This window comes from Bombina bombina, chromosome 6, assembly GCF_027579735.1.
Source record: "Bombina bombina isolate aBomBom1 chromosome 6, aBomBom1.pri, whole genome shotgun sequence".
Taxonomy (NCBI): domain Eukaryota; kingdom Metazoa; phylum Chordata; class Amphibia; order Anura; family Bombinatoridae; genus Bombina; species Bombina bombina.
Genome location: NC_069504.1, coordinates 154,044,911 through 154,072,352, shown reverse-complemented (window position 1 = coordinate 154,072,352; position 27,442 = coordinate 154,044,911). Strand labels below are relative to the sequence as shown.

The 27,442-nt window shown below is 39.7% G+C and overlaps 1 protein-coding gene across 2 annotated transcripts in view; it reads left to right on the top strand.

Moving 5' to 3' along the window:
- PLXNB2 (plexin B2) overlaps positions 1–27,442 on the top strand; it is a gene marked incomplete in the record, with an annotated part of 627,297 nt that overhangs the window by 410,005 nt on the left and 189,850 nt on the right. For both annotated transcript variants that reach the window (XM_053716644.1, XM_053716645.1), the window contains 2 exon segments: positions 18,322–18,504; positions 26,764–26,886. In XM_053716644.1, coding sequence (XP_053572619.1) covers positions 18,322–18,504; positions 26,764–26,886 — 306 coding nt within the window.

Genomic DNA, 27,442 nt, shown 5'->3' with positions numbered 1-27,442 from the left:
GACTCGACCATGCAACCCATCTTTCTTCAAGTGCCTCCTTATTGTGCATCTTGAAACAGCCACACCACATGTCCTGTATTTCACCTGAAGTTATTTGTAGGTTTGTCTTTGCATCCCGAACAATTTTCCTGGCAGTTGTGGCTGAAATTTTATTTGGTTTACCTGACCATGGTTTGGTTTCAACAGAACACCTCATTTTCCACTTCTTTATTAGAGTTTGAACACTGCTGATTTGCATTCTCAAATCCTTGGATATCTTTTTATATACCTTTCCTGTTTTAGTTTGGAGTCCAGAAACTCATTGACCTTTTATTCACACACACTAATTACAAGAAAATAGATCACAGGTGAGGATGGTTACCTTTAATAGCCATTCAAACCTCTTTGTGTCAACTTGTGTGCATGTTATCAGGCCAAAAACACCAGGGTATGTAAACTTTTGATCAGGGTCATTTGGGTAGTTTCTGTTGTCATTATGATTTAAAAAGAGTAAACACAGTTGATTGATAATAAATGGCTTCAGCCAAACACTAACCATGAGTGAAAAGTTTTTGTGTTATCATTCATATTCTCTAAAAAATGGCCAAGAAATCCTAAATGCTGCCAGGGTATGTAAACTTAGGAGCACAACTGTGTGTGTGTGTGTGTGTATATATATATATATATATATATATATATATATATAAAATCAAAAATGTATGTAGATAATTTTACTCAATACACAGTAAAACATGACAGTTAAATATCAGTGGCAAGCAAAAAATGGAGAAATACTGTTTGTCTGCAGTTTTAGAATGTTAGTGGAAATTTTCACCAAATAGCTGCCTAGGATGTGTTGTGTTATCTCAATTATCTCACATGAAGCCTGCCCTGTTCAGGGCTCCTATCTTCCAGCTACGGGTTGTAGCAAACACTGCCTTGAACAATAAACGGAACACACTTTGCTCCCCAGAGTCCAGATGATCACCGGTCCCCCGGGAACTTTGCAGGTCCGCCTTGGATTTGTCCCCCAGTTTGCCAGTGCGGTAGTTATACAGGCTAAAATTAAAATGCTTCCTCTTTTCAGCAGCAAAACTGATGATCCATATCCACTGTAGTATGCTGTGTATTCAGACCAGGAACAGCTTCTCTCAAAAACAGCCTGCTCACCTGACCGCTAAGTACCGGCATCAAACAAACTCCAGCCCAATTCAGCAGGAAAGGAAAACGCCCGGTGTATGAGGATACGTTTCAAACATAATCAAAGAACAAACTGGCATGATTCCTTGGTGCTGTTAAAACTGAGCTTTATTTAACCAATTTAAAAGTTTGGCCAGAAGTGTCTTTAGAACCAGAGATCTGAGGTTGCTCTATCCGAAAACGCGTTAACTTCAATTGCACTCAAGCAATCACGTTCACTTTCAACTTATAATACGAGGGCTACATCCGACAAGTGCAAACATCCGCAATAAACCCGATATCTCTCACACATAACTGTTATTGCGCCACTCATAATCTGGCCCTAGACCAGCTCATGCTGCTCTAGAAGATTTATGCCTTCATGTAGAGACCTTGGCCTCCTTGTAGAATTATGCAGTGGGTTAAACTTTTTTTAAGTTTAACCCACTGCATAATGTTTTCTTTATTACAACAATGCCCATGGTTGTATATTAGTTTAATGTGCACTAGGGCTGCACAATTAATTGCCGCCATTAAGAAATGGCCCCTATGACGTCACCTATGACATACAGGAGGGCTGGCTGTAACTGTTCATTGCGCGGAGGCTTATGTAGGGAAAGGAGGGGATGGGGGAGTAGAGAGGTTATGCAAGAGCTGCGCTATGGAGGAATTTGCCGGTTTGCCTCCGCTCTGATGGCAGCAGTCACAGCTGCCTACACAGGTAAAATAAAGCCTGTTTACATAGAAAAAATTAAGCCTCTTCTTTTAAAGAAAGTATTTGACTCAAACAGTTCAGAAAGTGCACCACGGAAAATAGCTCAGACAGTGAAGTACAAGTGCACTTTTACTCTACTGTCTGATCTATTTTCCATGGCGCACATTCTGAAATGTTTTTAAACTCTTCAACAAGACTTTCTTTTAAAGAAGAGGCTTCGTTTTTGAAAGACATTTTTTTCTGATTTATGGGAGGTTCATATGTTAATCTTACCACAGTTAGAATGACTGCCCAAGAAGACATGACAATGTTGTGTCAGAAGACCTAAGAACTGGCTAGTGGCTACTATGTAACCACAGCACAAGCAGCTCTTTTTATTTTTACTATTTTGTGGTTTGGATTTTTATGCTCCAAGAGTGTATTGGACATTAAGAAACGTACATTAAGATTTTGTAGTGTAAAATATGTTTTTATTGGAAAATTAAGGTGTTATAGTCATTTATAAGAAAATTGCGATTAAAATCGCAATTGCAAATTTTTTGGGTCCATATCGCCCTGCCCTAATGTGCACCATGCTCTGCCTACGTCTAATAAATAATGTTTGGATTTATTTATTATAACGTAATCCTATCCCCAGCATACATCATGCTCCCACTGATATAGAGGATGGCATACAGTATGTCATGGAAGTCTAAAAAGCCAATCACACTAGTTTTTTCCAAGCTTATGCATATAATTCAACTGTGATAGATACTGTTGATATTCATTAGTCCTTACTACCTCAGCAAATACTGTCTGATATTCTTCAGCATTTGTGCAAAGGGTTAACTTTTCGAAATTTTTGATACCCAGAGATCCATTTCACTCCCAAACCTGCAAATCACAAACTCAAATTATGTGACAGTGGTAGAGGCAAAAGGTCAGCATAAGGTTTTGCTCATCCATATCCCCTATAGGAGCATTCCTGTCACTATTTCTAGTTTTTTTTATAGTGTCTCAAATTTCAGTTAATCTTGTACAAAGGAAAGCACATTATTCCTTTTGTATTTTATGATTCTCAAAGCCAATCAGAAAATTCCACCTTAGCAATACATAATCAGGTTCTTCTGCTGGTTCTCAGAAATGAGTGCTCATTGGAGTTTATTTAGTCTCCCTAAACAACAATAGTAAAATAGATTTCAAAGTTCTGCATGTTCTTATCATAGCTAATCATTAGTGATTTCTCAGGTTCCCATGGGTAACATTTCCAAGTTCACTTTGTCTTTGTGGAGTGGAAAGCAGATATGTCAGGTGAACAGTCTGTGGCACCCAAATATAGTTTTCTAAGCCAGGGGTTGACAAATTGATTAGAGCCAGGAAAGAAGTTTTGGCAGCCATGGGACTTTGGCTTTTAGGGTTTAACAAAATGTTTGTCATCAGAGCTGGTACCTTTTGTCATATGCGTTTCCTTGTATATATAAACACACTTGGAAATAAAATACAGTAAGGCTTAATTGTGAGCATCAGCTAAAACTCCAAAACAGCTCAGCACATAGTTTGTAAATAGATCAGAAGTTAAGGGCTTAATGCAGTTCTGCCATAACTGTTGGGCTCCAGATTCCGTTGTGTTAGCATACTACTGCTAGCCTTCTGGCTTGTTTGTCACTTTCTATTAGAAAGGAGTACAAATGCCATAAATCTTTGTCCAATTTTTTTTCTTCCTTTTTAATATGTATTGCAATGAGAGTAGTAATACAACTATTATGCACTTTAATTTAAAGGGACATTGTACTTATTTCTTTCAAGACACGGTGAGTCCACGGAATCATCAATTACTGTTGGGAATATCACTCCTGGCCAGCAGGAGGAGGCAAAGAGCATCACAGCAAAGCTGTTAAGTATCACTTCCCTTCCCATAACCCCCAGTCATTCTCTTTGCCTCTAGTGCAAGGAGGTGGTGAAGTAATTAGGCTGCATAGGTTGCTTTTCTGGTAAACGCAAAGGCCAGAAAGCTACTGCCACTTCTCTTTCCCTCTGGTTGAGAAGTGTTATTTGTATGGCTTATGATACTGCTGGACAGCAGCCTCCTGAGAGAATTACAGCTCATTCCACTAGGGCGGTGTCTTCTTGGACCTTCAAAAATGAGGCCTCTTTAGAACAGATGTGTAAGGCTGCGACTTGGTCTTCTTTGCACACTTTTTCTATATTTTATAAATGTGATACTTTTGCTTCGGCTGAGGCTTCTTTTGGGAGAAAGGTTTTGCAATGTGCCTTCTGTTTGGGTTACCTTCCTTGCCCTCCCTAATTATATGTGTCCTCTAGCTTGGGTATTAATTCCCAACAGTAATTGATGATTCCGTGGACTCACCGTGTCTTAAGAAAGAAAACTAAATTTATGCTTACCTGATAAATGTATTTCTCACGACACTCCCTTAGGGATCGTTTAGCAATGATCGTCTGCATTGAAAGAGACAATCATTGCTAAATGATCCCTAAGCTTGTACAACTGTCAGCCCTTAGTGATTTATATAAACAGAGGAGAACTCTTGAAAAGCAGAAATCTTCTGCACCGAGAGTATATGCAGCGTCACAGCCTCCCCCTCCTTCTTCCCTCACGGAGGTTACAACAAATAAATTACACTGATGATAGTGCCTGGCTGCCTGCAGAAAACGGCTTTTCTTAAATCCTAAAACTTGTGGGCAGTTTGAAGTTTTAACTGTGGGGGGAGTTAGAAACACAAATAAACAGTACTTAATGATCATTTTATTAACGTTAAGATGCATATTATGTGTATTATACATACATGGCTAAATCTAATACCTTTTATACTCTAACAAATGTTTCTTCAGTCACAGCAGCTCACACAGATGTGATCCTCTAAGTACACTGTATGTAATATAGCTGTGTGTGTCCTTGACTGCATCATGAGCATGTGACTTCTGTGCCCCTGCCTGTAGCGTGCGTTACAATATGGCAGCTTCCATAGGAGACACCAGCAGTGGATCAGTGCTGTACTTTAAAACAATATCCTTCAACAGTTTGGGGTAAGAGGAGCACATGATTATTTTATTTTTATTAATAAGAAAAAGTAGGTCTTAGGGATTTTTATTGGGTGTTAAATGTCCCTTTAACAGCTTTGCTGTGGGGCTCTTTGCCGCCTCCTGCTCGTCAGGAGTGATATTCCCAACAGTAATTGATGATTCCGTGGACTCACTGTGTCAAGAAATAAATAAATTTATCAGGTAAGCATAAATTTTGTTTTTTCTCTCCTATATATGGTGGAACAATGGTTAAACATGTTAGAATATTACTGCATAAAAACTAAAAGCCATTTAATAAAACTATCAGGAAATGTGTGTGTTTTCTTTCATGTAATTGGCAAGAGTCCATGAGCTAGTGACATATGGGATATACAATCCTACCAGGAAGGGCAAAGTTTCCCAAACCTCAAAATGCCTATACATACACCCTCTCACCACACCCACAATTCAGTTTTACAAACTTTGCCTCCTATGGAGGTGGTGAAGTAAGTTTGTGCTAAGATTTCTACGTTGATATGCGCTTCTCAGCATTGTTGAAGCCCGATTCCTCTCAGAGTACAGCGAATGTCAGAGGGACGTGAAGGGAGTATCACTTATTTGAATACGATGATTTCCCTAACGGGGGTCTATTTCATAGGTTCTCTGTTATCGGTCGTAGGGATTCATCTCCTACCTCCCTTTTCAGATCGACGATATACTCTCAATTTACCCTTACCTCTACTAATAACTGTTTTAGTACTGGTTTGGCTATCTGCTATATGTGGATGGGTGTCTTTTGGTAAGTATGTTTTTTATTACTTAAGACACCTCAGCTATGGTTTGGCACTTTATGCATTTATATAAAGTTCTAAATATATGTATTGTACTTATATTTGCCATGAGTCAGGTTCATGTATTTCCTTCAGCAGACTGTCAGTTTCATATTTGGGGAATTTAAACATTTTAAGAAATGTATTTCTTACCTGGGGTTTTAGTCTTTTTTTCAATTGACTACTTCTTGCTATTGCGGGTATTAGGCCCGCGGGTGCGTCAAATGCTAAACTTTATTGCGTCATTCTTGGTGCGAAATTTTTTTGCCGCGGAAAAAGCCGTTTATGACGCAACTTCGGCATTTCCGGCGTCATACGTGACGCCGAGACCTTTCACACGGCGGCGTCATTAGTGACGTGAGTGTGTCATTTTTATTATTTCAATACCCCATTGATGTTTGCCTCTTGCTTTTTTCTCTATCAGAGGCCTATGCTTTTGCATTTTTTCCCATTCCTGAAACTGTCATATAAGGAAATAGATAATTTTGCTTTATATGTTGTTTTTTCTCTTACATTGAGCAAGATGTCCCAATCTGATCCTGCCTCAGAAGTTTCTACTGGAACATTGCTGCCTGACATCGGTTCTACCAAAGCTAAGTGCATTTGTTGTAAAAGTGTAGAAATTATTCCACCAAATGTCATTTGTAATAGTTGTCATGATAAACTTTTACATGCAGATAGTGTTTCCATCAGTAATAGTACATTGCCAGTTGCAGTTCCTTCAACTTCTAATGTACATGATATACCTGTAAATTTTAAAGAATTTGTTTCTGATTCTATTCTGAAGGCTTTGTCTGCATTTCCACCTTCTAATAAACGTAAAAGGTCTTTTAAAACTTCTCATTTAGCTGATGAAATTTCAAATGACCAGCAACATAATAATTTATCCTCTTCTGATGAGGATCTATCTGATTCAGAAGATCCTTCCTCAGACATTGACACTGACAAATCTACTTATTTATTTAAAATAGAGTGTATGTGTTCTTTATTAAAAGAAGTGTTAATTACTTTGGATATTGAGGTAACCAGTCCTATTGACCTTCAATCTAATAAACGTTTAAATGCTGTTTTTAAACCGCCTGTGGTTTCCCCAGGGGTTTTTGCTATTTCTGATATGATTTCTAGGGAATGGAATAAGCCAGGTACTTCTTTTATTCCATCTTCAAGGTTTAAAAAATTGTATCCTTTACCAGCAAAATCTATAGAGTTTTTGGGGAAAAAAAACAAAGTTGATGGGGCTATTTCTACTCTTGCTAAACGTACCACTATTCCTATGGAAGCTAGTACTTCCTTTAAGGATCCTTTAGATAGGAAGCTTGATTCCTATCTAAGGAAGGCCTATTTATATTCAGGTCATCTTCTCAGACCTGCTATTTCTTTGGCTGATGTTGCGGCTGCCTCAACTTTTTGGTTGGAGAATTTAGCGCAACGAGAATTGGATCCTGACATATATAGCATTACTCGCTTACTGCAACATGCTAATAATTTTATTTGTGATGCCATTTTTGATATTATCAAAATTAATGTTAGATCCATGTCTTTAGCTGTATTAGCTAGAAGAGCTTTGTGGCTTAAATCTTGGAATGCTGATATGACATCTAAATCTAGATTACTATCTCTTTCTTTCCAAGGTAATAATTTATTTGGTTCTCAGTTGGATTCTATTATTTCAACTATCACTGGAGGAAAAGGAGTTTTTTTGCCTCAGGATAAAAAACCTAAGGGTAAATCTAAGGCTTCTAACCGTTTTCGTTCCTTTCGTCAGAATAAGGAACAAAAACTCAATCCTCCTCCCAAGGAATCTGCTTCCAGTTGGAAGCCTTCCTCAAATTGGAATAAATCCAAGCCATTTAGGAAACCAAAGTCTGCCCCTAAGTCTGCATGAAGGTGCGGCCCTCATTCCAGCTCAGCTGGTAGGGGGCAGATTAAGGTTTTTCAAGGATTTTTGGATAAAATCTGTCCAAAATCATTGGATTCAGAGCATTGTCTCTCAAGGGTATCGAATAGGATCCAAAGTAAGATCTCCTGTGAGAAGATTTTTTCTCTCACGCATCCCTGTAAATCCAGTAAAAGCTCAGGCTTTTCTGAAGTGTGTTTCAGACCTGGAGTCTTCAGGGGTAATCATGCCAGTTCCTCCTCAGGAACAAGGTTTGGGGTTTTATTCAAACCTATTCATTGTACCAAAGAAAGAAAATTTGTTCAGACCAGTTCTGGATCTGAAAATTTTGAATAGTTATGTAAGAGTACCAACTTTCAAGATGGTGACTATAAGTACTATTCTGCCTTTTGTTCAGCAAGGACATTATATGTCCACAATAGACTTGCAGGATGCATACCTTCATATTCCGATTCATCCAGAACACTATCAGTTTCTGAGATTCTCTTTTCTAGACAAGCATTACCAATTTGTTGCTCTTCCATTTGGCCTAGCAACAGCTCCAAGAATCTTTTCAAAGGTTCTGGGTGCCCTACTATCTGTAATCAGAGAACAGGGTATTGTGGTGTTTCCTTATTTGGACGATATCTTGGTACTAGCTCAGTCTTTACATACTGCAGAATCTCACACGAATCTAGTGTTGTTTCTTCGGAAACATGGTTGGAGGATCAATTTACCAAAAAGTTTCTTGATTCCTCAGACAAGGTTCACCTTTTTAGGTTTCCAGATAGATTCAGTGTCCATGACTCTGTCTCTAACAGACAAGAGACGTTTAAAATTGGTCGCAGCATGCCGGCACTTTCAGTTTGTCATTCCCTTCAGTGGCTATGTGCATGGAAGTTTTAGGTCTCATGACTGCAGCATCGGGCATGATCCCCTTTGCTCGTTTTCACATGAGACCTCTACAGCTTTGCATGCTGAATCAATGGTGCAGGGATTATACAAAGATATCACAATTAATATCCTTGAATCCCAATGTACGACACTCTCTGACATGGTGGATAGATCACCTTCGTTTGGTTCAAGGGGCCTCTTTTGTTTGGCCAACCTGGACTGTGATTTGAACAGATGCGAGTCTTTCAGGTTGGGGAGCTGTTTGGGGATCTCTGACAGCACAAGGGGTTTGGAAATCTCAAGAGGCGAGATTACCAATAAATATTTTAGAACTCCGTGCAATTCTCAGGGCTCTTCAGTTTTGGCCTCTGCTAAAGAGAGAACCGTTCATTTGTTTTCAGACAGGCAATATCACAACTATGGCTTATGTCAATCATCAGGGTGGGACTCACAGTCCCCAAGCTATGAAAGAAGTATCTTGGATACTTGATTGGGCGAATCCAGCTCCTGTCTAATCTCTGCGGTGCATATCCCAGGTGTAGACAATTGGGAGGCGGATTATCTCAGCCGCCAGACTTTACATCCAGGGGAGTGGTCTCTCCATCCAGATGTGTTTTCTCAGATTGTTCAGATGTGGGGTCTTCCAGAGATAGATCTCATGCCCTCTCATCTAAACAAGAAACTTCCCAGATACCTGTCCAGGTCCAGGGATGTTCAGGCGGAAGCCTTGGATGCACTGACACTTCCTTGGTGTTATCATCCTTCTTACATCTTCCCGCCTCTAGTTCTCCTTCCAAGAGTGATCTCCAAAATCATCATGGAACAGTCTTTTGTGTTGCTGGTGGCTCCAGCATGGCCACACAGGTTTTGGTATGCGGATCTGGTATGGATGTCCAGTTGCCCGCCTTGGCCACTTCCGTTACGGCCGGACCTATCTCAAGGTCCGTTTTTCCATCAGGATCTCAAATCATTAAATTTGAAGGTGTGGAAATTGAACGCTTAGTTCTAAGTCATAGAGGTTTCTCTGACTCAGTGATTAATATTATGTTACAAGCTCGTAAATCTGTCTCTAGAAAGATTTATTATAGAGTTTGGAAGACTTACATTTCATGGTGTTCTTCTCATAAATTCTCCTGGAATTTTTTTAGAATTCCTAGAATTTTACAGTTCCTTCAGGATGGTTTGGATAAGGGTTTGTCTGCAAGTTCCTTGAAAGGACAAATCTCCGCTCTTTCTGTTTTATTTCACAGAAAAATTGCTATACTTCCTGATATTCACTGTTTTGTACAGGCTTTAGTTCGTATTAAGCCTGTCATTAAATCAATTTCTCCTCCTTGGAGTCTTAATTTGGTTCTGAAGGCGTTACAGGCTCCTCCATTTGAGCCTATGAATTCTTTGGACATTAAACTACTTTCTTGGAAAGTGTTGTTCCTTTTGGCTATCTCTTCTGCTAGAAGAGTTTCTGAGCAATCTGCTCTTTGTTGTGAGTCTCCTTTTCTGATTTTTCATCAGGATAAGGCAGTTTTGCGGACTTCTTTTCAATTTTTACCTAAGGTTGTGAATTCTAACAACATTAGTAGAGAAATTGTTGTCCCTTCCTTATGTCCTAATCCTAAGAATTCTTTGGAGAGATCCTTACATTCTTTGGATGTGGTAAGAGCTTTGAAATATTATGTAAAAGCTACTAAAGATTTCAGGAAGACTTCCAGTCTATTTGTTTTATTTTCTGGTCCTAGGAAAGGTCAGAAGGCTTCTGCTAGTTCCTTGGCTTCTTGGTTGAAACTTTTGATTCATCAAGCTTATTTGGAGTCGCGTCAGGCACAGCTCATTCTACTAGATCAGTTTCCACTTTGTGGGCTTTTAAGAATGAAGCTTCAGTTGATCAGATTTGCAAAGCGGCGACTTAGTCCTCTTTGCATACATTTACTAAATTCTACCGTTTTGATGTATTTGCTTCTTCGGAAGCAGTTTTTGGTAGAAAAGTTCTTCAGACAGCTGTTTCAGTTTGATTCTTCTGCTTTTGATTTAAGTTTTTTTCTTTCAAAGATGAAATAAACTTATTTTTGTTTTGGGTTGTGGATTAATTTTTTCAGCAGAATATGGCTGTTTTTATTTTTATTCCCTCCCTCTCTAGTGACTCTTGAGTGGAAGACTCCACATCTTGGGTATTGATATCCCATATGTCACTAGCTCATGGACTCTTGCCAATTACATGAAAGAGAACATAATTTATTTAAGAACTTACCTGATAAATTAATTTCTTTCATATTGGCAAGAGTCCACGAGGCCCACCCTTTTTATGGTGGTTATGATTTTTTGTATAAAGCACAATTATTTCCAAATTTCCTTTTGTTGATGCTTTCTACTCCTTTCTTTATCACCCCACTGCTTGGCTATTCGTTAAACTGAATTGTGGGTGTGGTGAGGGGTGTATTTATAGGCATTTTGAGGTTTGGGAAACTTTGCCCCTCCTGGTAGGATTGTATATCCCATATGTCACTAGCTCATGGACTCTTGCCAATATGAAAGAAATGAATTTATCAGGTAAGTTCTTACATAAATTATGTTTTTTTTTTGTTTTTGTTTTTTATTATTTTTATTGTAGGAAACAGAATCAACACAGGACAGTTTTACCAATACAGAATTGTGGCATTGAGATACATAAATCTTCTCATCCTTAATTTAAAATAGGCTTTACATACAGTTGGCTGAAATGCATAATATACCTTCGAGGGGAAATGTGTAGTTTTATGCAACTGGTACCTAGGTATCTATTTCTCACTGGCTAATAGGGAGAGCTGTTAGAGAAATAATTGGTTTATACAGTAGAAGAATTAGGGGGGGTGGACACTTTTAAAACATTTTGAAATACCATCTTTTTACTTGAAATTGGGAAATACAATACACCTTTTAATAAGCATTTGTGCACTAGGGCACTCAGTGACACTTAAACTTTTTCATGATAATCATTTTTTCAAAACTTAATTGCTTGCCAACTGTGCCTGCCGTACAGTTTCTGCCCTTAGAGCAGTAGTAAAGTATTTTGCGCTGCGTCCGTGCATTCAGCAGTAACTATATATTAAAATGAGCCCAGCTGCTAATGGTTTACCAGCTGCCCTTCCTTAACCAAAAGCATGAAATTCATTGCAGCCCAGAGTTCATATTATCTGTGATCGAGAAGCACCTGGAATTTTAAACACGCTGTCTAATGGGTTTAGAAACTCCCAGGAGCTTCAGGATGAGAAATAATAGTTTCTGTGTGAGCTAAAATAACAGCTTTTAGCAGTCTCTATAAATAGCATAATTACTGAGAGCAGTACGTTAATTGCACAAACTAAGAACCTTATTTCCCTGAAACAAATATAACCACAAAATTAAACATTACATTCCCCCCCCCCCAAAAAAAAATGATATTATTTAAAACATTTTTGTTTTTTTGTTTTAATACATTGTTGCTCAGTTTTAATTATACAGAAAACAGTAAATATATGTAAATTGCTTTATATACTTCACATCTCCCTGCAGCACTTAAAGGGAAAAAAAACCAAAAATGTTTATTTCTTTATTCAGATAAAGCATACAATTTTAAACAACTTTCACATTTTCGTAGTTTTCTTGTTATCCTTTGTTGAAAAGCAGGAAGGCAAGTTCAGGAGTGTGCACGTGTTTGCAGCCATATGGTCTTGATTTATCAAGCCCTTTTCCCCCACAAGCGAACCTGCCGTCAGTATTTATCAAGCAGCGGTCATCTGACCCCTTCATCCCTACCCAGTTCACCACCTTTTAGGTGGAGAATTTCAATCTCCCCGGTCTCATCCAACGGGAAGATTAACAGCTCCTGCCTGCGTGTGATTGGCTGTGCGTGGGCATGGGGTTGTGGTTGCAGCCGAGCGCAAAGGAGCACTCGTGTGCAATGTTTAATGCAGGCAGCGGATTGCTGCCCGTATGAGGGGTAGCTGGGTGGACGGAGGCAAAAATGTTTGACCCTGTCCGCCACTGAATGTTAAATGGAGCCCTATATGGCATGCAATAGATGGCCGCACTATTTCCTGTCATGCAGAGCTCCAGAAATGTGCACGCTACCTAGCCAGATATCTCTTCAACAAAGAATAACATGAGAACAAAGCATATTTGATAATAGAATTAAATTGGAAACGTTTTAAAAATTGTATTCTCTATCTGAAAAATGTAAGAAAACTTTTGGGTTACATGTCCCTTTAAGTCAAACAGTTAATAACGCACAACTCTGTGTACAGTTTGTTTAAATGCGTGTATCTTTTTATAAATTCACTGGACATTCTTTTATTTTAGCAATTAAAGGGACAGGAAAGTCAAAATTAAACTTGGAGGGGGAAAGAGGGGGCCCTCTAACAAGAATACACTTTTAGCACTCTGGAGTATAACGGAATAATAAGAACAGGAACACAGTCTGTGTGAGTAATCTGCCTAAACACCTGGGGTGAGAGTTCTGACAAAAGTTTAAAACATAACTTATATTAAAGTAGGAAAAACAACATTAAAACACATATTGACAATCTATGTAGAGATAAATATGAGCCTCACCCACACCCGTTAACATAGATCTCTATGAATCTGTTTATCAATAAGGGTTAGGAGTATACATATGAGTAGTGCCATTGGTTTCTTGCTTCTTTAATCAAACTTAAACTTCCCTGATGCAGTTTCAAGAGACTTTTCAATTTACTTCTGTTATCAAATTTGCTTCATTCTATTGGTATCCTTTGTTGAATGTCCAACCTAGGTAGACTCAGGTGCAGCAATGCACTGCTGTGAGCTAGCTGGTGGCTACACACATCTCTTTTTAATTGGCTTAACAGATGTGTTCATCTAGGGCCCAGTAGTGCATTGCTGTTTAGCAGAGGACTTGAACCCCTTGCAGGTGTTAAACATAGAGCATTTTAATATTGTGCTATTTCTTGCATATAACACTTTAGAACATTTTCTTATTGCACTTAAATCTTTTTGAATATTGAATTGGAAAAGACCCACATGCAGAACAAATGTTAAAATCAATTCTCATTTTATTTAATAAACTCTCACTTTATGAATTGTACCATGCCAGCGTTTCTCTGCCTTTTTGTTAAAAATGTACCCCTGTAGGCATACAGTTGTTTCCTGTGTACCCCAACTGTAGCACAAATATTAATAATCTTTTTTACATGAGCAAAAATGGAAATCATGGGTATTACTTGATTTCACAAGCTTGTATCAGATATATTAAAGGGATAGGAAAGTCAACATTAAACTTGCATGATTCAGATAGAGCATGCCATTTTAACACACCTTTTAAATTCACTTCTATTTTCAAATGTGCTTCTTTCTCTTAGTATCCCTTGTTAAAAAATGAATACGCACATATCATACACTAGTGGGAGCTGCTGCTAATTGGTGCCTGCACACATTTGTCTCTTGTGATTGGCTAAATAGATATTTTTAGCTTCCTGTCAGTAGAGCAATGCTGTCCCTTCAGACAAATGAAAATGAAGAAAATTTGATAATAGAATTAAATTGGAAAGTTATTTAAAATTGTATGTTCTATCTGAATCATAAAAGAAAAGTGTGGGGTTTACTATCCCTTTAATGAAGTAAATATATAGGGATTAGATATTTGTTTTATGTTTTCTGGAATTTAAGATTTGTCAATATTACAGCAGAGAATAATAAACACTTAAAACACAGATAAATAGTCCATTGATGTTAATAATTAGATGCAATTACTGAGCTTCTTATATTATTAAAAAAGGAAAATAAAAATTTTCTGCATGATGAGGAAAGTAATATTTACAATACCATCTTTATATTTTTAATAACCATTTCATGCACAGTTTATCTGTCTTGTTTTATTGCAGAACACTTCAGTATGATGCACTTTACCTATTTCACAGTGGCACATTTATCTGCAAATTGTCTCAAGCCAGGGGGGGGTAGTTATCAAGCCGTCAACCTCAAATACGCTGGAATTCCGCAGCGTATTTGTGGCGAGGCTGATTCGCCTTAGTTATCAAAGGCTCGAGACCGGCAAAAGTAGAATTTAGTGACGTAAGCTTCGATCCGCCGGACTCAGTCCGACACAGATCGATTCTTACGTCACTCCAGATGTTCCGCACACAAGTGCGGCACAATCTCACTACTTTTGCTAGTTATCAAATGACTAGCAGGTACGCTCAGCACTTTTACGGCCCAGCGTACCTGGTTTTCAAACCGCCACCCCTGGAGGCGGCGGATCCCATAGGAATCAATGGGAGTCTGACCATAGCGAAAGTACAAGTTCGCTGCTGACAGACATCCCATTGATTCCTATGGGAACTGTCTACACCTAACACCCTAACATGTACCCCGAGTCTAAACACCACTAATCTGCCCCCCCTACACCGCCGCAACTAAATAAAGTTATTACCCCCTAAACCGCCGCTCCCGGAGCCCACCGCAAGCTACTCTATACATATTAACCCCTAAACCGCCGCTCCCGGAGCCCACCGCAACTATAATAAATGTTTTAACCCCTAAACCGCCGCTCCCTGAACCCGCCGCAACCTATATTAAATGTATTAACCCCTTTCCTGCCCCCCTACACCGTCGCCACCTATAATAAATTTATTAACCCCTAATCTGCCCACCCTACACCGTTGCCACCTATTATAAATTTATTAACCCCTATCCTGCCCCCCACTATGCCGCCGCCACTGTAATAAAATTATTAACCCCTAAACCTAAGTCTAACACTAACCCTAACGCCCCCCTAACTTAAATATTAATTAAATAAATCTAAATAATATTTTTATTATTAACTAAATTAATCCTATTTAAAACTAAATACTTACCTTTAAAATAAACCCTAATATAGCTACAATATAAAGAATAATTATATTGTAGCTATCTTAGGATTTATTTTTATTTTACAGGCAACTTTCAATTTATTTTAACTAGGTACAAAAACTATTAAATAGTTATTAACTATTTAATAGTTACCTAGCTAAAATAAACTGAAATTTACCTGTAAAATAAATCCTAACCTAAGTTACAATTACACCTAACACTACACTATACTTTAATAAATTATTCCTATTTAAAACTAAATACTTACCTGTAAAATAAACCCTAATATAGCTACAATATAAATAATAATTATATTGTAGCTATCTTAGGATTTATATTTATTTTACAGGTAACTTTGTGTTTATTTTAGCTAGTTAGAATAGTTATTAAATAGTTATTAACTATTACCTAGCTAAAAGAAATACAAAATTACCTGTAAAATAAATCCTAACCTAAGTTACAATTAAACCTAATACTACACTATCATTAAATTAATTAAATAAACTACCTACAAATAACTACAATTAAATACAATTACATAAACTAACTAAAGTACAAAAAATAAAAAAAGCTAAGTTACAAAAAATAAAAAAATAAGTTACAAACATTTTAAAAATATTACAACAATTTTAAGCTACTTACACCTAATCTAAGCCCCCTAATAAAATAACAAACCCCCCCAAAATAAAAAAATGCCCTACCCTATTCTAAATTAAATAAAGTTCAAAGCTCTTTTACCTTACCAGCCCTTAAAAGGGCCATTTGTGGGGGCATGCCCCAAAAAGTTCAGCTCTTTTGCCTGTAAAAGAAAAATACAACCCCCCCCAACATTAAAACCCACCACCCACATGATGAAGTCATCATCCAGGCGGCGCTGAAGAAGTCTTCGATCCGGGCGATGTCATCTTCCAAGAGGCGCTGAAGAGGTCTTCTATCTGGGCGATGTCATCTTCCAAGCCGGGTCTTGAATCTTCCTCCCGCCGACGCGGAACCTCCTTCTTCACTGACGGACTACGACGAATGAAGGCTCCTTTAAGGGACGTCATCCAAGATGGCGTCCCCTCAATTCCGATTGGCTGATAGGATTCTATCAGCCAATCGGAATTAAGATAGGAAAAATCTGATTGGCTGATGGAATCAGCCAATCAGATTGAGCTCGCATTCTATTGGCTCTTCCGATCAATTAATTTATTAAAGTATAGTGTAGTGTTAGGTGTAATTGTAACTTAGGTTAGGATTTATTTCACAGGTAAATTTCAGTTTATTTTAGCTAGGTAACTATTAAATAGTTAATAACTATTTAATAGCTATTGTACCTAGTTAAAATAAATTGAAAGTTGCCTGTAAAATAAAAATAAATCCTAAGATAGCTACAATATAATTATTATTTATATTGTAGCTATATTAGGGTTTATTTTATAGGTAAGTATTTAGTTTTAAATAGGATTAATTTAGTTAATAATAAAAATATTATTTAGATTTATTTAATTAATATTTAAGTTAGGGGGGCGTTAGTGTTAGACTTAGGTTTAGGGGTTAATAATTTTATTACAGTGGCGGCGGCGTAGTGGGGAGCAGGATATGGGTTAATAAATTTATTATAGGTGGCGACGGTGTAGGGGGGGCAGATTAGGGGTTAATAAATTTATTATAGGTGACGACGGTGTAGGGGGGGCAGGATAGGGGTTAATAGGTTTAATATAGGTTGCGGCGGGTTCAGGGAGCGGCGGTTTAGGGGTTAAACTATTTAGTTGCGGCGAGGTGCGGGATCAGCAGGATAGGGGTTAATAACTTTATTATAGAGGGCGACGGTGTAGGGGGGGCAGGATAGGGGTTACTAGGTATAATGTAGGTGGCAGCGGTGTCCGGGAGCGGCGGTTTAGGGGTTAATACATTTATCAGAGTTGCGGCAGGGTCTAGGAGCGGCGGTTTAGGGGTTAGTAACTATTGAGTTGCGGGAGGCTCCGGGGGCGCCGGTATAGGGATAGAACAGTGTAGTTTAGTGTGAGTCCTTAGTGACAGGCTAGCAATAAAGCTGGGAAAAAGCCGAAGAGCAGCGAGATCGGATGAGTGATAACTCTCACAGTCCGCTGCTCATCGCCCCGCGGCTTTTTGACAGCTTTATTTGATAACTTAGGCGAACGTATTCAAGGTCCGCGGCGGCGAAGGTAGGCGGGCGTATTGGGCCGGCGAAGGCAGAAAAGTAGACGGCTTGATAACTACCCCCCAGAATCTAAGGTTTTACCAATTTAAGGTGAATCAGTGATTGAGCAGCCTAGGCTGGGCAATACTCACACTCTGCCCTGTTAGGAGTGCTCAAGGGTAGCAATGAGAAACACAGCTTTCTTTAATATGTAAAGTTTGCAATAGCTACATCAGAAAAAAATAATGAAGGCCAATGCCCTAAGGTTACACTTATTACAGGTTGAGAAACTAGGTACTATGTCACATGAAGACTCATCTTATCTGAAGACTCATTTTATCTTTACTGTACATGAGTTTGTCTACGTTGTTAACAATCACTGTGTGGTACGTAGTTGGTAGACATTTAGCAACGAATGCCAAATATGGCCGCCGCCAGCTGCTATCAGCACTCTTTCTGAGACAGATTTCTTCTTCTGAAGGTGCAACACTCCAGGATTTGCACAGATCTTTGTGTGTTGCACTTTCACAAGAATAAATCCAGCTCTGAAAATAGCCGAATTGACGCTGGCCATATTCTGCATTTGTTGCTAAACACCTAAATACACTTGTTTAGTAGTTGGTATAGGCAATTTCCAAGACAAAGGGATCAAGGGACAAGCAATTTTTTACATAAAACACAGTATTTTACAATCAAAGCCAGTTGAAATAAATAATGGGTGTAATGTCCACAGTTAATGTTCTACAGTATATTAAAGTCTTAGCGTTTCATGACGCTTTATTGACCTAACTAGTGGTGATATTCATTATTTTCATGTGTCATCAGTCAGGTGGGTGAAATCAATTTACCCCCCTATCTTTTTTTTTAGGATGCTGTTATCAACTACCCATGTGGCCAGGAACACTTACCGTACCCCCTGGAGAGCAGAGACGGTGTAGTCACATCACCAGTGCTAGTGCTTGAGAAAAACACATTTACAACAGTTGCTGTAGCTGTTGAAGAGGAACATACCATTGCATTCTTGGGTACTAATGACGGAAAACTTGTAAAGGTAAATCTTATTGCTTACAATTGTTTATGATGCAGCTCTGTGAATCTTCCCCTACAGTCATCTTTGTCTCCAGTAATCAAGGAAAATGTGTGCAAAAGTTCATCTCTCCAAATGTAATTCATAAACAATTGTTTTAAATATTTTGTTGCAAGCCCAATAAACAGCTTAAAAGTAAAATAAAACCCTTATTATTTTCCACTATACCAGGGGTGGGGAACCTATGGCAGAAGTAACAAATACCACCATACTTCCTGGTTTCATTGGCTGCAATTGTAGTGCCTAATAAACTTTTTTTTTTTTTTTCAATACTTTATTTATTCCATTGCAACTTACAGTGAGAATTCAACCATAAATACAAAACCATTGGAAACAATTACATGCATTTTCATTAGAATACAATATATCCATATGTCTCATCACCTCAGTCGCATTGGGCTTTTTTTTTTATTTTATTCCCCCCCCCCCTTTTCCTCCAGTCTCCTTAACCACAGAGTCTCACCATCGCCTTTCTCTCGCCCTCGCCTTTCTCTCGCCCTCACCTCCTTTTGTTAGGCCCGAGGTATAATGTGAGCTATGTTTCTGCCTCTACTTATTCACTACCAATCCTCTACTGTTGCTGATCCAGTGTCCCCGTGCTTAGAAGGATTCTTTCTATTATTCTCTTCTAGCCTTCCTAATACTTTGCTCCTGTTTGATGCTGATACAAGAACCTGTTTCCAGTTGCACCGGGTGTGCACTCCTTCCCCTGGTCCACATTCTAATCCTGTCCATCCAGACCAGTCTTGGCCGCCTCTCCTCCAGTCACCGCCCTCAGAATCTTCCCCTCTCCCTCCCCCCATGCAGATCCTCGCATCATTTATCTGATTTTGTCTTAAGTAAAAATATTCCATTGTCCCCTCAATTGTGCGTTGAATATGTATTCTGTATCTTTAAAGGGATAGATGACCTGTCTCTGATGTAGGATATCTAATGTGTTGATAAGTGGTTCCCATTTGGTCATAAACTTTTTTGTTCTCTTTGTGATGTCCCCCTGAGTGTCTACTTGTTCGCATATCATCTGTTTCCTCAATCCTTCCTTAAGTTGAGCTAAGCTTGGTGGAGCCTGTGCTAGCCATTGTTTGAGAATCAGTTTCCTAGCGTGTAGGATTACATTATGTATGTAGTTTCTGTGCTTTCTAATCTTTGCCTGTGTGTGTAAGAATATCACCATTTCAGGTGTTAAACTGACTTTTTCTCCCGTACTCATCTCCAGCCATCTTTGTGTCATACCCCAAAATTTTGCAAGTTTTGGGCATTGCCATATCATGTGTGTTATGTCTGGGTTGGCATTCGAACACTTTGGGCACAAACCTGATGTGTTTTGTTGCCACTTGTGGAATAGTTTTGGCGTTATATATGCATTGTGGAGCAATTTAATATGGGATTCTCTTATTTCATTTGACAGTGTAGCCTCCCTCACCTTTGCGAAACTTTGTTCAATACAAGTGTCAGTGATGTCCTGCTCTATAAGTGAGTTCCAAGTGTTCCTGAGGTGTGTCAAATTGGCTTTGTTCACTTTTTTCTGGAGGATTTTGTATGTATGGGAAATGGATGTTAGCCCCCCCTGTGTTAATGACAGCAGTCTGTATATGTCGCAGCCAGCATCTGGCATCTTCTCAGATCTCAACAGGTTCTGCACATAGTGCCTCGCCTGGAGATAGGCAAAGTGATGGCTATTCGGTAAGCCATAATCTCTTTGTAAGTCCCCAAACGGTCGGATTGTTGTTCCATCCACAGAGAGGATGTGTTTAAGAGATGTCACCCCCCCGCTCCCCCCACAGTTTAAATGGTTTTGTGGTAAACCCGGCCGGGAAGTCCGGGTTACCTCCCAGCGGCAAGAATATTGTATGGCTCGAGGAGACCCCAAGGGCTCTACAAACCTTTCTCCACGCTTCTATCGGGCTACTGAACATTGTCACCCCTCCCAGAATGGTGTCTACTTGCGCACGGGTCATATGTGGTAGCATTTTGAGTGACCACGGTTTAATGTATTCTGCCTCCAGTTTGCTATTGGTAAAGCGTCCCCCATCTGTCAACCAGTCCATCACGTATTTGGTCACCGCCGCCCAGTTATAGTGCTCTATGTTTGGTAGTCCGAAGCCCCCAACCTCTGGCCCACATGTCAACTTTTGGTAGCTAATTCTATGCTTTTTCCCCCTCCAAACAAAGTGTAGTATATCTCTATTTAATGTCTTGAGGTCTTGTTTGTGCAGGATTTCTGGGAGCATCTGTAGGGTGTAGAGTAGTTTGGGAAATAAAATCATTTTGATCAGCCCTACCCTTCCTGGTAAGGATATTGGTAATGTGTGCCAGGTCCCTAACATTTGTTTCATGCTTTTCAGTAATGGTTTATGATTGATTCCATACCACTGGGCTGGATCTCTGGTCAGCGTGATACCTAGGTATTTAAAGGTGTGGGTGATTACTTTAAACTTGTCCTCTAGGGGTGTGTCAGGGTTTTTGTTCAGCAGCCATAGTAATTCAGATTTGTCCTTGTTTATCTGATAGCCTGAGATCTCACTAAATTCAGCGATAGTTTTAGTTATAGTAGGGATGTTTCGCCTGGGGTCCCTGATATATAACACCATGTCGTCTGCAAAAAGTAATAAGTGATTGACCACCCCACCCATCTCCAGGCCCGGCGTTTCTTTCCTTATTTTAATTGCCAAAGGCTCCAGTGCTAGATCAAAAAGGAGCGGGGACAAGGGGCATCCCTGCCTCGTGCCCCTCTTAAGGAGGAACATTTCGGAGGGTGACCCATTTACCAGGATAGCAGCATGAGGTTTACTGTAAATGGCTTTAATGGCTTCCATGAAGGATCCCCTTATCCCAAATCTCTCCATAGTATTGTATAGGTGGTCCCACAATATTTTATCGAATGCCTTCTCGGCGTCTACTAATATTAAACAGGCCTCTTCCTTATCCAAGTGCTTACCTTCCCTGTCCTGATTCCAATAGTGTGTAAGCAGTAACTGTAATTTTCTCATATTTTTAACTGCCGACCTACCCTTTACAAACCCAGTTTGATCTTCATGGACTAATAGCGGGAGTAGTTCTGCTAATCTATTCGCAAGTAATTTGGTAAATATCTTGTAGTCCGAATTTAAAAGGGATATCGGCCTGTAGGATTGGGCTAATAGAGGGTCCTTATCTGGTTTAGGGAGCACTGTTATGTTGGCTTCAGTGAACCTATTGGACAGATCGGCTTTCCCTTCCAAAATTGCTTTGAATAGTAATGCTAGTGTTTCTACTGCCTCAGCTTTGATCATTTTGTAGAATTCCCCGGGTAACCCATCTGGTCCCGGGGCCTTCTCTAGTGGAAGTGTTTCAATTACTTTAGCTATCTCTGATGGCTGAATACGAGCATTCAGAAACTGCAGTTGGTCCTCATCTAATTGCTGGAGTGCCAAATCCTCCCAGAACTTTGCTTTTTTATCTGGGTCTACTTCTTGGGAGCTATATAGATTTGAATAGTAGTCTTGGAATACTTTCTGTATTCCTATGTCTGATGTAAGTATGTCTTCTCTACCTTGAATTGCTGCTATGGTGTTTGATTTTTTATCCAGTTTAGTGAGTCTGGCTAATAATTTCCCTGTGCGGTTCCCGTAGCGATAGTATTTTGCCTGTGAGCGGTTTTGGGCAGACACTGATGTCTGTATTAAGTATGTGTCTCTAAGGCCTTTAACCTCCTTGTATCTAACTCTATTTTGTTCTGTTGGGTTCCTCAAGTACCTATTCCTAGCGTTTAGTATCTGTCTTAATAGGAGGTCTCCTCGCATTCTGCGTGTTTTCTTTATTTTAGCTGCATATGCTATTACTACCCCCCTCAACACCGCCTTCGCCGATTCCCAGAATAAGGAGATATCATTGATATGTTGGGCATTTAGTTCTTTATAAACCAACCATTCCCCCAGTAGGTGTTTGTGTAGATTGAGGTCATGAAAGAGGTGTGTAGGGAATCTCCATCTAAGTGTTTGCCTATGGGGTGTATCAGTGTCTATGAGTAATGAGACTGGGGCATGATCTGAGATGGTTATCGGGTCTATCTTGATATCTGTTATGCGTGGGCAAAGGGAATTAGTGACCAGAAAATAATCAATGCGTGACAGTGTCGTTTTAGCTGGATGTAGGCAAGTATAGTCCCTGGCCTCTGGATTCCTGTCCCTCCAAATATCTACCAAAGATAGAGTGTTTCTGAAGCGGTTAAGCATACGTGTTTCCCCTTTGGAGCCTTGCCATTGTATTGTACGTCGTGTGGAGTATTGTGGGTTACAGAACCTATCCGCTGGTGTATGCGGTGCAATATTATAGTCACCTCCCATCACTATGGGAAGGTCTGAGAATTGTAGAAGTTTGGTCTGCAATCCAGTCAGAAATGTTTTCTTGTCTGTGTGCGGTCCATATATTCCGCACAGTACCACGTGTAAGCTGCCTATTTTGATCTTAACTATGAGGTATCTCCCCTCTGTGTCTGCTACAGTTTGTGAGACCGAGTAGTCTAGGCCTTTACGGAAAAGTATTGCCACACCTCTGGCCCTCTTCCCCTCATACGGTGTATACAAAACCTCCCCCACCCATCCCTGTTTGAGTTTCTGGTGCTCTTTTTGGGAAAGATGGGTCTCCTCCAATATAGCTACATCAGTTCTTTTAATGTTTAAGTGCCTTAAAATAGTTTTCCTTTTTATTGGGGAGGTAATCCCCCCCACATTCCAAGTTATGAGCTTCATGTGGTCCTGAGGTATGAAAATGTCTTATGTAGACTAGGTAAGTGTAATCTAAGGCCCCTAAGCGTGTATATCGTGTATGGGGTACCTTACAGAATTTGTCCTTATGTCTCGGTTTCCTTGCTGTTATATTCTTGCAGGTCCTCTGCCCCTATTTCCCCCGTGCGGTTTCCAGAGGAGAGGCGGCTTAGCTCTTTCTCTAGTATGAAAAAAACAGTTAGTGCTCAAGATAAACAATACACAGAAATATAAGACCAGCAACGGGTTCGTCTAGGTGAGTCAGCTTCCTGAGGTATCTACTTTAAACTGTGGGCTATTCCCTTCTCTAGATACTTTAATCTATAGTATGCGATAGATTCTATTAGCATATAGCCCTTCTTCCTCCTTGTCCTAAGATTTTACAATCAATGTCAATGTGAAAACCAGTGTGTCCACTCTCTTATACAGACAGGCAATTAGCACATAATACAAAAGGAACATAAAAACATAAAAATTGAGAACAATAGTATTAGACTATGACAGATAACTTTTTTTTTTTTAAACTGTAAACTTTGGGTTATCTTCTTTCTCAGGAACTTAACTATTAAGTGCAAATAAAACTTTTTACTTTTTGTAACCCCCCCCCCCTCACTTTGTAAGGATACATTTGTCCATGGTTCTGTCCATAAACATTTGATGTTTCAAATGTGGCTTATAATTTCAGGCCCAGCCCTGATTCTGGATCAAGGGACAGCGTCCCCCTCATCTGGTGCTTGTCGTCTTTCTCTTTGAAGATGTAGCTTGAGCTGCGTTGGAGATTCAAAGAACAGTGGCCCTCTGTCTGTGTGTAGTCTCAGCCTTGCCGGGAACAGCAAAGCTGCTGTTCTGCCTTGTTCACTAAGCTGCTTACAGTATGGCGTGAACTCTCTTCTTTTTGCTGCCACTGTCGCCGAATAGTCCTGGAACAGCAAGATTCTTTTCCCTTCATATTCCAAAGAGTTGGTCTTCCTGTACGCTTGTAGAATTGTGATTTTGTCCTTGAAGTTGATATTTCACCATAACTTGGCGCGGTTGTAGGTTATTATTGTCCCCTTGTCTTCTTTGGTCCCCCACTCTGTGGGCTCTCTCTACTGTACATGGCAGGGATTCTTTTGGGATGTTTAGTAGGTTGGGTAAGATTGTCTCTGCAAACTCCACCAGCTGTGAGCCAGGGAGCGACTCCGGAACTCCCACCATTCTAAGGTTGTTTCTTCGTGACCTATTTTCCAGGTCATCAATTTTTGCCCACAACCTTTCATTTTGTTGCTGCAGGGAGTGAACTTGGGATTCAGTCTCTCTGTGGCGTGATTCCCCTTCTGCCACCTTCTGCTCCACTCTTGTCAATCTGCCATTAAAGGATTTAACTTCCTCTGTAAGGGAGTCCATGCCTGTTTGAAGCTGGTCAATCTTTGGCAGGAACAGTGCTGAGATTTGTGACACTATTGGGTGTGTGTCTTGGGAGCTCGTGGGGAGAATGTCTTCCACAGGCCCTAAGGCCTGTTGAGCCTCTACTTGATTTTTCTTCTTGTCTGCATTTTTTTGCCTACTTGCCATGGCGTCCGTTTTTTTAACGTAGGAGTTATAATATTTGTGCATACAGGTCTTGGGGTTTAAAGCTGTTATCTCCAACTGTGTATATCTAATAGGAAATATCTCTCGTTCTTATGAGGTTGAGGTTATAAGTAACTGGGCCTGCATCTGCTGAAATTTCTATGATAGCACGGTTATGGTGGGTGAGCAGGGGGATGGGGATTTTCTTGGTCTAGTCCTGCATGTCTAAAGTAGATGTCAGCTGTCCTTTGAAATTAGAGAAGTCCATTTGGGGGGAGAGATCGCTCCCTTGCCCTTTAACACGTGACACCTGTGGATTTCTGCAGTATTTTCAACCCCTAAAGGCCTCCCTCAAGTTGGGGGAATGTCTCCTGCCAAAGTTTTGTTTTTGTCAGTTTATTCTGCTGGTCAGTCCGGTATTAGGGAGTACAATGTGGCTTAGCGCCCGCCTTTCTGTGTGTCCTCCAGCTAATATTGTGTATGAGGGGTCTCTGCGCTTTTGTCGATGTGCCAAATATCTGGATGTCTTGTTTGGCAGTTAAAAGCTTGAGTTTGATTTGCGCCACATCTCCTATCTCTATAACTGTTTGGCTCTATTGTGTTGTGCTTGAGTTTTACCCCTGTTAGAGTGCTTTGCCCCTAGTACTCTCTGTGCAGTTTGGAGGGTGATATTATGATGTTTTAATCCTCTTTCACTGTGCCTTAAGTTGACTTGCACTAATCTCCTCACTCGTTCTCCCTGTGTGACCCACGATGTTACTTGCAGCTCTGTCTGCACACGCTATACTCTGTGTATCACCTCTTTGTCAGACCTAATATGGCGGTTTCCCGCCTCAGATTATCTCACCCTCCTGCCTTATGTACTGCTGCCGTGCTCCAAGGTTCCTTCTCTCCTATTCCTTGGGCTCTGTCGGATCGTGCTCTGGGCTCAGTCAGTTGCGGTATCGTGCTAGCCCTGTTGCGGTGCGGCCCAGTTTGATGGCGGCTGACTCCGCCGCAGCTTTCCACTTCTCTGTCTGTTCCTTCAACGGTGAGGGAATCGGATGACAGATTCCTCACCGACTAAGTTCCGGGCAGTCCCTTCACTGTTGCCAAGGATGTCGGTTCTAATTCGGGCAGTTTAATTATTGTTTTCTGCAGTGAACAGACCGGGAGCTCCTTCCCTTGCGTCCGTTCACTTCGCCCGCCCACCGGAAGTTTCCCTTATAAACTATTTTACTTACAGTTCCATGCTGCACGTCGGCTTTTAAACTTCATATCATGTTTTTAAAGAAAGATTAATTTCAGTGTTTCTTTAACATCCCTTTAAACTAAAAAAACTACCATGGATGCATTTATTTATTTTAAATAAGAAGAGTATCTCAGAACTGGGTACACAATCTCAAAATGGTTTTGCATTTGAGAGGACAATTCCTTAATGTTCTTTCTCTTTTTTTGAAAAATATTGCAAACAACAAAAGGACCATTCTTTTTTCTTTTTTTTAAATATATCAGAAATGCTGCAAGTCTGTATTAGGTCCATTGCATACCAAGTACAAAAAAAAACGGAATAAAAAGTAGATTTTAATGTATTTTATTGCATATGGTCTTTCTTCCGGCCTCATAGTTTCTTTATAAAGCATCCTTTCAAATACTGTATAACCATGTATACTGTTTAACATTATATTTGTCCATAAGTTAACATTAGTGCACAAATTAGGTGCTTTGTTAGAACATGTCATTTTAGCACCTGTAACCCTGCAGTGCTATGTGTTTAACCCCTTGAGCTGTAGCCTCTTAGGACCAGCAGTGTTCTTGTTTTGTAGCAAGGCTGGCCAATGCTGCACTTTCTAAACATATCAGGTTTTTTTGAATGTGCAAAGTTTGTATGATTTTATATATTGATTAAACAATGTTTAATGGGATACAAATATATTCTATTCTTTAGGCATTTTTAGGACAGAATCCCCATCAATACAAGGATCTGTGTTTTGAAACCAGTGCTGCAGTGAAAAATCCTCTTATGTTTGACAACACTAAGGAACATCTTTATGTGATGACAAAGATAAAGGTAAATATGACCGTATATGGTGGTTTCAATTTATAATATATATGGTCTGTTGCTGGACTTAAAAGGGTTCTAGTTCTTTATTCAATTATTCAAACATATTAACCCTTACCGTGCACTACACAGAAGGTGTATCCCTTTTATGGGGAACACATTTATATTTCTATGTATTAGACCAGTGATTTTTAATCTTTCTCCTACATTGGTGTGTCCGGTCCACGGCGTCATCCATAACTTGTGGGAATATTCTCTTCCCCAACAGGAAATGGCAAAGAGCACAGCAAAAGCTGTCCATATAGTCCCTCCTAGGCCCCGCCCACCCCAGTCATTCTCTTTGCCGTTGCACAGGCAGCATCTCCACGGAGATGGTGAAGAGTATGTGGTGTTTAGTTGTAGTTTTTTATTCTACTATCAAGAGTTTGTTATTTTAAAATAGTGCTGGTATGTACTATTTACTCTGAAACAGAAAAAGATGAAGAGTTCTGTTTGTGAGAGGAATATGATTTTAGCAGCAGTAACTAAAATCGTTTGCTGTTTCCACATAGGACTGTTGAGATGA